Source organism: Macrotis lagotis, chromosome 1 (assembly GCF_037893015.1).
Source record: "Macrotis lagotis isolate mMagLag1 chromosome 1, bilby.v1.9.chrom.fasta, whole genome shotgun sequence".
NCBI lineage: Eukaryota > Metazoa > Chordata > Mammalia > Peramelemorphia > Peramelidae > Macrotis > Macrotis lagotis.
In genome coordinates this window covers 546037122-546049966 of record NC_133658.1, presented here as the reverse complement: position 1 = coordinate 546049966, position 12845 = coordinate 546037122, and the positions used below count along the sequence as shown (strand labels likewise).

Genomic DNA, 12845 nt, shown 5'->3' with positions numbered 1-12845 from the left:
GCATCTACCTCCCAGGGTTGTTATATGGTTAAAATAATATTTATAAAATATTAAATGATATTTTTAAAATATTTATAATTTCAATATGATTGTAACTCTTGTCCCAAAACCTATTGGTATAGGACTCTGTACTCATTGGTTGGAAATGAATGCTTTGCCCTATATGAAGGGGAGTGGAGTAGAGTAGGTAGAGGAGGAGAGAAATTTAGCCTTCTTCAATCCTTTTATAGACCCTTAAAGCTTCAAGTCTGCTTCAGAACTCTTGAGATGATTTGGTCACTTCTAGCTTCTAGTATCCAGAGAAATGATAGAGTGGTTTGCCATTTTCTTCTCCAGTTCATTTTATACTCAAGGAAACTGAGGCAAACAAGGTTGAGTGACTTGCTCAGGATCCACAGCTAGTAAGTGTCTGAGGCCAGATTTGAACTCAGAAAGATGAATCTTCCTAATTCAAGGCTCAAAACTCTGTTTAAGATAAGAAAGAAGTTCAAATATAATCAGCTCCTTCCTCCTCCATTCCAATATACCATTGATATTCTTGTTCATTTGTTTATCTAAGAAATTATTTTATCTATAACTATAAAGAAGTTCATTGAGATTTAGATTGATATAGTGCTCATTTATACAATAATTTAGATGTTATCAATTTATTATGTTAATTCAAAAAACCATCCACAAATACTGAATTCCTTCCATTTACTTTATTTCTGTTTATTTCTTATAACTAGCTTAAGTAGAGTTTTTATATATCTAGGCAACTTAGTTACCAAATTAAATTATTATTTAATTTTTTTATAATTCTTTAAAAAGACTTGTTTTTAAAAAAAAGTTTCACTCAGCATTTCAGTCTTAAACCTTAAGTTTGTCACTTTCATGTCTCACTAGCTATCACTTTAAACCCCCAACCACTTTGTGTTTACAAATCCCCCTCTTTAACTAAACCCTACTGTCTGATTTCTCTGTTCCCTATGCTAGGGCTGCTGTAAATCACTAGAAAAAAAATCAGTCACCACTGGCCTGAACTACTTCATTTATCCCCTTAGAGGTCTTCCCACCTTTACCATTCCCCCTTCGATCTTTGCTTCATAACACTCCTGCCAGAATACTCTTTCTTACACAGAGCTGTGCTCAAAAAATCTTCTATGGCTCCCTATTTCCCTTGAGTCCAGTATAGTTACTTTGTCTGAAATTCAGGAACCTCTTCAACTTGATCCCTTCTTACTTTTCCAGTCTTATCCCATATCACTTTTTGTTCCTCTCATGTTTATTCCTCTTTCCAATATTCCTATTACCACTGATAACATCATCCTCTAGGCTTGAACCTCACATTCACATTCATTTCCTCTTATCCAACCTATTCTGAAATATTGTTGTTTTAGTTTTCCAAACATTTCATGTATATGTCCTCTTCTCTTCATTCACACAGTCAGCCCTGGCATAGGACCAGACTGCCTCTCACCTAAATTCTTGTAATACCTTCTAATTAGTCTCCTCCCATTCCAATTCATTCTCCATTCAACTATCAACAATGGTGTGCTGGCAAATGTTTAACAATATAAAAAGTCCTCATGACATATTTTTAAGTTTAATCTTCATTTTTAATATTTTCTCCATCACTTTTCATCTAGATAATCAAGAAAATAATTAATCAAGACTTGATTTAGCATGTTTGCCAGTATCTGAGGTATAAATACACATGCTGAATAATTAATAATCAGCTCTGGTTCCTTAATGCTACTAACTATGGAATTCATTTTCCACAATTCCCTCTCTTTTCCCTTATTCAGTTAAACTCTAGTTGTTTCATAGTACGTGCAGTATCAGATATAAAGTTCTCTGACTCTTTAATGCTCTCCACAAGTTGGTCAAATTATACTTTCTAATCTTTTTATGCATTATTCCCCTCCACATACTTTAGGATTGAATTATGTTGACCTAATTTACTGTGACTCACATAGGAAGCCATGTCCTGGCTCCAGGTCTTTGCATAGATTGTCCACAGTCCTCAAATACTTGGCCCTCTACCTCTACCTCTTAGCTTTTCCTAGGTTCCTTCAGGACTGATCTCACATCTCTTTTTTTTGCAAGAGATTAATCGTTCCTGGTGCCTGATCCCCAGTTTCCCTCATTAGAGTGTGAACTCCTTGAGGGCAGGGAAATTGTTTTTGCCTTTCTTCATAGCCTCAGCACTTTGCAGTGGCTGACTTACATTACAGTAAGGGCTCAGTAAAAGTTTATTGACTTACCAACTCTCTCCCCCTCTAACCCCCATTGTCACCATGCTTCTGTTTATACTCTTTTCCAACCTCAAATATGGAGAACTTCACCCTCTTCATCTTTTGAAATATCACATATCCTTTAAACCCTTCTCAAATGGCCAAGAAGCCTACTCTTATTTTACTAGGTCATTCTTTCCACCCTCCCTGCCTTCCTTCCTTCCTTTCTTCTTTGTTTCTTCCTTCTCTCCTTTCCTTTCATCCTTCTGTCCTTCCTTCTTTCCTATTAGAGGACCTAGTTCTTTGACGCATATTGCTTATCCTAGAAGAGGAAAGTTACTTTGATTTTTTTTTTAAGTTTTTGCAAGGCAATGGGGTTAAGCGGCTTTCCCAAGGCCACACAGCTAGGTAATTATTAGGTGTCTGAGGCCAGATTTGAACTCAGGTACTCCTGATTCCAGGGCCGGTGCTCTAACCACTGTACCACCTAGCCACCCCCTGAATTTTAATACTTGTGTTATCCCTGACTTCAATCTCAAATGGTCCAAATTAAATCCAGTTTACTTGAATGTCATGGCATCACCTCTCTGATGTCATGGTCTTCTTTGATAATGAAAGACAAACATCAAAAATTATTTGAAAGAAAACTCACCTTTGGTTTAAAGATCATTTCAACAGAAACATCTGAACCATCTTTCCTCATTGAATGATTAGCTTCATCAGAAACTTTGCCTGCAATAATTCTCTGACTAAAATTTGACCTGATGGTGAATGTTTTTGACTGGAAAAATTTGTTATTCTGATACAAAACAAAGCCAAATTTCTTGATGGTGCCTGTAAATAAGAAATTTAAATATTCATGAGATCAGTGTGAAAATGGACATAAAGGAGGGTGAAGAAATGAAGGGTGTCATAGATTTATTTACAGATTATGCAGAACCCTCATGCCTAAACATCATTATTACCTTCAAAAATGAGTCAGAAGGGCCTGAAAATGGCAAGCACTGAATGCTATCATTTTAATTTAAAAAAAAATAAAAATAAAAATTGACTATGTCAATACAAAAAAGAAATGATTATAAATATAGCTTTTCCCCTCAGAATTAGTTGCATATTTCTGATTGCTTACATCAAAGGTCAAAGTAAATTGAAAATTTGAGAATAATAGGAAAGGAGTAGCTAAGTAGTGTTATGGATAGAGCACCAGCTCTGAAGTTAAGAGGACTTGAGTTCAAATCCAGATTCAGACACTTACTAGCTATGTGACCCCTGAGCAAGTCACTTATATTCCATTGCCTTCCCCCCTCAAAATAAATGAATATGAAAAGATATTAAAATTAAAATAATCTGACTTTTTAAAACAAAACAAAAAATCCTGTGTACCCTTAAAATGGGAAATGGACAAAGTAAAAAAAAGTATAAGATTCTAAAAGATAATAAGGATGAGAAACTTTTCCAAATGTTCATATAGTCTGCATGTACAAGATGTTTTAATAAAATTGAATAGTCATGGATGGTCAGATTGGTACTACTAGGCTCAGTTTCTTGCAGGACAATGTCATTAGTAAATGTAATCAGCTATTTTAGTGAAAGCATTCACATAAAAATGATTCACACAATAAGCTCCTGATCTTTTTCAGATGTAACGATCTTTTCCAGGGCAGAAATTTTGAGACAATTCTTGAAACTTTTTAATAATACCTTTGCCAACAAATCTCTTTGAAAATGCTATATTATTTATTTTCATAATATCTTGGTGTAGAAATTGATATGATTTGATCAGAGTTACCCTTCATTTAGCAAGAAGCTGTAAAAGAGTTTCTTTGGACCCTAATAATTCCTTTAAGTTCCTACAAAAATCCAACTTTTTCACAGGGCAGGGAAACTGCAACCTGGGGCTATATTGGTCTTACCTTGCTAAGGCAATTGCAGATGGACTTGAATTTCAATGAATCTAGGAGTTTTTTTAGGGGTAAATTAATTAAATATTTGATAAAATATAGCCAGAGAATGATATTATAAATATTCAAATGGACCTTGGAAGAAAAAAAAATTCCTAACCCCCCATTGGGAAGTTTCTCCCAACCCTTCTTAGCTTGTTGTATCTTTGTGTGTGTGTGTGTGTGTGTGTGTGTGTGTGTGTGTGTGTGTGTGTGTGTGTGTGTGTGTATGCCTTTACATGTTGTCTCTCCTATTAAATCATAAGCTACTTGAGGACAGGGACTATCTTTTTGTCCCTTTTTTGTAACCCCAACACATATGATACATAGTGGAAAATTAATAAATGTTTACTAATAAATTAGCTTTTAATGAGAAGTAAATTTTAGTTAATTTAAGGAAGAAATTTAACTTATTAGAACTACCCAAAAAAGGAATAGGCTGTCTTTCTATATGTAGTTGATTTTTTTATTTTCAAAAACTATTTAGAACTTAATAACACCAAAAAGAATAATTTTTATATTCAAAGCAGAATATAAGATTATAAACAAAATAGCTTATCTATATTATGTATAGACATATTTTCTATGTAAATATAGAAGCTCAATATATTGTTTTCAAAACTGTCTTACTTGCTTCATTTTGAATATTCTTTGGTTTGGTTCTGTTATATACAGATAGAGAGAGATTATATATAGAGAGAACATGCTTCAATTGAATTCCTTTAGTTTCTTCTTTTTTTTGTCAATTTTATTATCCTCCTCTCCTGTTAATTGCCAGGGGGAAAAAGGCCTCATAAAAAATATTTGTAGTCAAGCAAAACAAATCTACATGTTGGTCATATCTGAAAATATATGTCTCATTCTACTTTTTTAGGCCATCACATCTCTCTCAGGTGGTTACTTCCTTCATCATCGGTCCTCTAGAGACTTTTAAAGATCATTTTATCACTTTAATTCCTTGTCTTTCAATGTTGCTTTTTTAAAATGTGCTCATTATATATTATTATACTGGTTCTATTCACTTCACTTTGTATCAGTTCAGAAAAGTTTTCCCAGGTTTCCCAGAAATCATTTCTTTTATATAGAAATTTCTAATAGTATAATAATATTCCATTACATTCATGAACAAACATTTATTTGGTCATTCTCTAACTGATAGGTTCCTACTCTGTTTTCAGTTTTTTGCAACAAGAAGAACTTCTATAAATATTTTTATACATTTAGGTCTTTTCTTTTATCTCTTTGAGACATTGATCTAGTAGTGGTACTGCTAGGAAAAAAATGATAGACACAATTTAGTGTCTTTGGGGGCAGAGCTCTAAATCGCTCTCCAGAAAACCTATACCAATTAGCAATTACACCAAAAATACATTTATGTGAATAGTCTAACTTCTGAGAAAGTCTATTCTCTATCAATAAAGTATAGGAGAGAGGTAGCATAAAGACAGGAAATCATGCAAATTCTTACCCAAACCTCTCCAAATTCTAAACCAATTCTAAAGCTGCAGAACCATCTAAAAGATGGGGTTAAATAATTTTCCAGCCCACAGGAACTTAAAAGGTCAACAGGAAAGATCTATTGCACCAGGGTGAAAGAAGAACACAGACCAGCAATAGGCTGTGCCATAGATGGGGCCCCAGAAAACTAGAAGCAGGCCACAGAGCAACTGAATAAGTGGCAATGGTGGTAATTTCTTAACCCATACATTATCAGGGGATTGAACAGGAAGTCAAATGGGAATTTATCGTGGTCTCTTTGCTGGCACCAGGGGCAGGATTTTGGTACACTGCCTATACTTGAACCTGAGTCAAAGTTCTGGGACTTAAACAACACAGCAGAGTTTGTAACTACAAAGGAGTAGGAACCCTGGTCATAGTTTCATGGTTGAAAAGAATGCTTGGGGCTCCATATAACCAATGCACAATACAGGAGAGTAATGAACATACCTGTCATTTTAGAAAAACCAAAAACTTATAATATGCCAGAATTACCTCTGAAAAACAGCTGCACAAAATATCCGAAGCCTGGGACAGTGATCCCTCCAAAAGCAGAGCCCCACTTTAGCATAGAGTTAAATATCAAGAAATAAACTGGAAAATGAGTAAACAAAGAAAAATTTTCTGATGAAAGAAAGTTACTATAATAACAAGGAAACTCAAAACACTCAGAAGAAAACAAGGTCAAAATTCCTGCATCCAAAGCCTCAAAGAAAAATATAAATCAAACTCAAGTGATGGAAGAGTTCAAAAAGGGTTTTAAAAATCAAGTAAGAGAAGTAGAGGAGAAATTGGAAAGATATATGAGAGTGATGCAAGAAAATCATGAAAAAGTATCAACAGCTTGGTAAAGGAGAAACAATATCCAAAAAACCTGAAGAAAATAGCACTAAAAACAGAATAGGCCAATTGTTAAAAGAGGTACAAAAATCCAGTGAGGAGAAGATTGCCTTGAAAAGCAGAATTGAACAAATGGGAAAAGACACAGAAAAATTCATTGAAGAGAACTCCTTTAAAAGTATAATTTTAGAAGATACAAAAATTCACTGAAGAAAATAATTCCTTAAAAGTTAGAATTATGCAAGTAGAAACTAATGACTTTATGAGACATCAAGAAACAATCAAGCAAAATTGAAAGAATGAAAAAAAATAGAAAAAAAATTTGAAATATCTCATTAGGGGAAAAAATTGACCTAGAAATTAGATCCAGGAGAGAGAATTAAGAATTATTAGGCTGCTTGAAAGTTTTAAAAAGAGAGCCTAGACATCATTTTCCCAGAAATTTTAAAGAAAAATATCATGATGGGGCAGCTAGATGGCACAATGGATAAAGCACCGATCCTGTAGTCAGGGGGATCTAAGTTCAAAGCCAGCCTCAGACACTTAATAATTACCTAATTGGGTGATCTCAGGCAAATCACTGAGGCCCATTTGTCTTGAAAAAAAGAAAGAAAGAAAGAAAGAAAGAAAGAAAGAAAGAAAGAAAGAAAGAAAGAAAGAAAGAAAGAAAGAAAGGAAGGAAGGAAGGAAGGAAGGAAGGAAGGAAGGAAGGAAGGAAGGAAGGAAGAAAGAAAGAAAGAAAGAAAGAAAGAAAGAAAGAAAGAAAGAAAGAAAATTATCCTGATGTTATAGAACCAGACAGTAATACAGAAATTGAAAGAACTCACTGATCACTTCCTAAAAGGGATCCCAAAATGAAAACTCCTAAGAACATTATGGTCAAATTTCAGACTTCCAAGATCAAGAAGAAAATACTACAAGTTGCCAAAAAGAAACCATTCAAATATTGTGAAGCCACAGTTAGGTTAATACAAGATTAAAGAAGGATCAGAATCTTGGAACATGATATTTGGAGGGCAAAAATGCTAGGATTTAAATCAGTAATCATCTACCCAACAAAAAAAAAAACACTCCTTCAATACCCTCTTTATTCAGGAGAATAAAAAGGATATTCAATGAAATAGAAGACTTTCAATCATACCTGATGAAAAGATCATAGCTGGGAAATTTGACTTTCAATGGGAAAGTTTCAAATGGGAAATTTGACTTTCAAATACAAGAAACATAAAAAAGTAGATTGGAAAGAGAAGTCATTAGAGATATGATAAAGTTAAATTATTTTTCTACATGGGAAACTGATATTTATAACTTCTAAGAACTTATTATTAGGACTGTTAGAAGGAGCATACATAAACAGAAACAAGATGTGAGTTGAATGTAATGGGATAATTATCAAAAAAAATAAAATTAAGAAAGAAGAATGCACTGGAAGAAATAGAAAAGAGAGGTAGAATTGGATAAATTATCTGACATAAAAAAAGGAATGAAAGAGATTTTACTCTGGTTGGGGAAATGAGGAAAGTAGTGAAGGAAGCTCATGAATCTTACTCTCACCAGAACTGATTCAGAGAGGAAATAATATATATACCTGAATAGGGTATAGAAATCTATCTTATCATAGAGGAAAGCAGAAAGGGAAAAGGACAAGAGAAGGAGTGCACCAGCATCCTGCCCCTGGTGCCAGCAAAGAAACCCTGATATATTCCCATTTGACTTGCTGTCTGATCCCCTGATCTTGTATGGGCTAAGAAATTACCACCATTGCCACTTATTCAGTTGCCCTGTGGCCTGCTCCTGGGTTTTAAAGGGTTTTAAAAAACAATATTATATGTACAAAGTGGCCCTGATAGAAGGAAAGGCATATTGGAGATGCAAAAGTCAGAAGCAAAGCACTTTTAAAGCATAGACAGGTTAAAGGAATAGAGAGAGTAAGGTATTGGGGAAAAATAACATAAAGGGAAATACATAGTTGGTAATCATTATAGAGAAAAAAATATTTTACACTGAGTTTCTCTGATAAAGATTTCATTTCTCAAATATACAAAAACTGATTCAAAGATATAGAAAAATAGCCATTATTCAATTGATAAATGGTCAAGGGATATGAATAGGAACTCAAATTTTAAAAAAAGAATGCTACAATTGTTTTTACATGTAATTGGGAAAAACAAAATATTAAATAAGATTGAAAAAAATAAAAGTATGTGAGAAGAGGTTTGGATAATTATCAGCAAAGTTGAAGAAGGGATTATGACAAAGGGAATCAACATGGTATAATGAGGAGAATCAGAAGAGATTTGAGTTTTGAATTCCAATTCTGAAATTTTATAGTTCTATAACTTTGGAGAAGTCACTGAACTTCCCTGAGAAGTTCTTCACTGGTCAAATGAGATTAATAATACTTTAAATATTAACCTCCAAGGATTACTTTGAGGAAAGCATCTTAAAAACCAAGTGTTACTGTTAATACTATTTCTAAACAAAAATGCCCAAATGATATCTAATTAGCTTGACTTATTTTTGAAAAGATTAAAATAAGTCAAATTGATGAATGTAATTTAAAAAGATAAAATTTAAGAGTGGAATTTTGTTTTGCTGACTATACATGTTTATAATAGCTGTTTTGATTTCTCTCTCAATGAATGGGGGTAGGGAAGGCAGGAGGGAAAAAAGATAAATTTCTGATAGAAATAAAAACATAAATTCACATTGGTGTTTTAAAAAAACAATATCATATGTACAAAGTGGTCAGCGTATACTTTAAAAGAAAGTTTGTCTGAAAAATATTTAGGGAGGTAGATAGGTGGCATAGTGGATAGAGCACCGGTCCTGGAGTCAGAAGGCCCTGCATTCAAATCCATCCTCAGACTCTAGCTATGTGACTCTGGACAAGTCACTTAACCCTGATTGCCTACCCCCCAAAAAAGAAATTGTAGGTAACTTAGTAAACTCTGAACTCAATTTGAGCCCAAAAGTGAGAGGCAGCATATTAAAATAGATAGCATTGAACTGGCATTCAGAAAGATGAGTTAAAGTCTTGCCTATGAGTCTGACTAGCTGCATGACCCTAGACTAGAAACTTAACCCTCTGTCTTCATTTTCTTATGTTTGAAATGATAATGACCTCACTGATCTCTCAAGTCCTTTCGAGCTCTATAGGAACAACAATAAAAAAAAAATTGGTCAACAAGGTGGTAGTCTCATCGTATTCTGCCAGTCTGATCAGATAACTAAAGTATTATATTCAAACTCTAGGTATCACATTCCAGAAAAAGATGTGTAGACTGAAGCATAACCATATAAAGATGAAAAGAATGGCAAAGGATCTCAATATCATGCCAGGTGAGAATTAAAGAAACCAAGGATAAGAAAAGATTGGGAGGGAGGAAGGGGAAAAATAGGAAATTTATCTCTAAATACTGAAGTCCTGCCACATGGAACAGTAATAATGGCCAGCTTTTATATAGCATTTTAAGGTTTGCAAAGCACTTTGCAATTGTTATCTCATGTAATCCTCACAATAACATGGGAGGTAGGTACCATTATCTCCAATTTATAGATGAGAAAACTGGGGCCAACAGAGGTCAAGTGATTTGCTCAGAATCACACAGAGAGGAAGATCATCCTAACTCTAGGCCCAAGACTCTAAACTATACTACCTAGACTTGCATGCTTGGTCATAAAAGTCAGAACTTGGGGAAATGGTATGGAAATGAAAGAGGCAAATCTGAATGCAATGTAAAGAAACTCTTCATACAATTAGAACTGTTTGAAAGTAGAATGGACAGCTTCAGTAAGTTCCCACTTACTAGCTTATGAAGAGAAGGTTGAATGACCACTTGTAGATTTCTAGAGGGGATTTTTGGCTAGATAGGATTAAATTAGTTGATGTCTGGCCAGCCCTGGTCACTCTAGTGGCTTCATGGTACAATAGACAGAGTTCAGGAAAATTCAGAAAAAATTCAGGAAAAATTTAATTTAAATAAGGTCTCAGATGCTTACTGGCTGGGCCACTCTGTGCAAATCACTTAGTTTCTAACTGCCTCCATTCTCTCAGCTGTAAAATAGGTTAATAATAACACCTGTTTGTTGTAAAGATCAAGTGAGATAATATTTTTAAAGTACTTAACATCAGAGCCTGGCACATAAGTATGTGCTTAAATCCCGCCCCCCCCCCCCCCCCCCCCCCCCCGCTTCCTTTGGAATGCTATGATTTTTGTTCCTTGAATTAGTAATAACATAAGAAACTAAAAAACTGTTGACAAGGTCATCAGCACACTAGTAGGGAACAGAAGGAAGCTTAGAAGATATCTAACCACATTCCTTCATTTCTAAGAGGCAGGAATCAAAGAGAGACTGGCTTATGCTCCCCATCTAATACTAGCTAGATCACCATGCTCATGTCACTTAACTTCTCTAAGACTTAACTTGTAGTATTTACCTCTCATAGCTATTGTGAGAATAAAATGAGGTAAGTGTATAGAATATTTTGTAAATATGAAGTTATAAAAATGTATAGTACTTAAAATATTATTCATATGTGAGTTGTTACTCAGATGCTCAAAGAAGTGATTGGCTAAAGTCACACAGGTACTAAGTAGCAGAAACATTATTTGAATCTTACATTTATAGCTCCAAACCCAATGCTGTTTTTCACTTCAGATTAGGTGACTGCAGTGTAATTTAAAGAATTTCAAAGTATCTCCTTTCCCTTGCCAACCTGTCTTGTTATCTAATTTTCCCCATCTGCCATTTTTGTTCTTCAGTCATTTCAGTCCAAAGACTTGGACTGAAGACCACAGAAAAACACAGTTAAAATGACGTTTGCTAAGGGAGAAGAAAACTGCTAGATTGAACAACAGGCTTCTCTTTAGGCCTTTCCCAATTTCAGATCAAGACAGACTAGTTAATCAGATCAATTAATTGTCATCTTTGACATTTTAGAAAGTACAAATAGCCTAAGGCAGCAAGATGGTAGAGTAGTATGGGCAGATAGCAGCATAAGGAAGATAGCCTCCAAAACAGAAGAGCATTGAAGACAGCCTATTAAATCTATAAGGAGTCATGTCACCATTAGCTAACAAACATTTATTTTATTTCAAATTTATAATTTCAAAATGTATCTACAAATGTTGGGTACCCTTCTTTCTCCCCCAGGTGCTGCTCACTTCCCAGAACTTCTACATGGATTGTCATCCCCCATAAGAATGTAAACTCTTATAGGGTAGAAATTGTCTTATTTATTTTTAGCAGCATCCCTAACTTGCAGCATTATGACTAGCACTCTTTCTCCTTTTCTCCTTCCCTTCCTCCTTCCTCCTTCCTTCCTTCCTTCTTTCTTTCCTTCCTTCCTTCCTTTATCCCTTCTTCCTTCTCAATTCCTTTCTCCTTCTTTTTGTTTCATTCTTCCCTTCAATCCTACTTCCCTCCCTTCCTCTCTCTTGCTTTTTTATTTCTCTTTATTCCCTTGCTTTTTCTCTTTCTACCTTTCTTTCATTATTTATTCTTTCTTTTCCTTCATTCCTTTCTTCCTCCCTTCCCTTTATCTTTTTTCTTTTCTCTTGTTTTCCCTCCCTCCCTCCTACCTTCTTTTCTTTCTCCCTTCTTTTCTTTACTTTCTTCCTTCTCTCCTTCCTTGCTTCATTTCTTCTTCCCTCCTTTTTTTTGCATTCTTTCCTTTCTTCTATCTATTATTTATAGATCTATACTATCTATATGTTTATAATAGTCATCTTTGGGGATAAAAGAAGGGTGGATCATATGGCTTGAGTTTATTTATATCTTTTTTCCTTGTTTTACCATACTTTGGAAATTGTTCAAAAGTTAGAAAAATTAATGAATTATCATTTCTCTGGGTCTCAAGATTTTGAAAACTCTTGTTTCCAATTTATTTCATAACTTGATCATACCATGAATTACTTAATGGGCAAATATGTGTTGTATTATTCTCAAGAGAAGACTTCTTGTTCTCAACATAATTCATGTACATGATTTTAAAGAATAGAAACATCAAAGACCTACTTTGTCTGGTACGGATTTGGATCTGCAGCTCTGTTTTGTCCTCTGGTTTCAGATCAGCCTCATTTATAGCTATATTTGTTTGTTGTGAATCCAGAATGTCATTAGATCCTATGAAAAAGGAAAATTTGACACCATCCCACCCACCCCACCAAAAAATTTTAATAAAGATAAAATAAGTCACTGTTGTTGACAAGCATATTGATAAATGATGTGTGAATTGGTAAGTAAAGAAAAACCACTCACCTCTTTGGACAGAAAAACGAACTGTTACAGGCTGTGAAATATTTTCTGTAGATAGATCAACAGACTGGATGGCAATGTTGGGTTGAAC

The 12845-nt window shown here is 34.4% G+C and overlaps 1 protein-coding gene across 1 annotated transcript in view; it reads right to left on the bottom strand.

Annotated features, from left to right (window-relative positions):
• ADGRG7 (adhesion G protein-coupled receptor G7) overlaps nucleotides 1–12845 on the bottom strand; it is a 76905-nt gene that overhangs the window by 27955 nt on the left and 36105 nt on the right. Inside the window, exon 9 of the mRNA XM_074210968.1 lies at nucleotides 2869–3050. Coding sequence (XP_074067069.1) covers nucleotides 2869–3050 — 182 coding nt within the window. The remainder of the gene's footprint in view (nucleotides 1–2868; nucleotides 3051–12845) is intronic.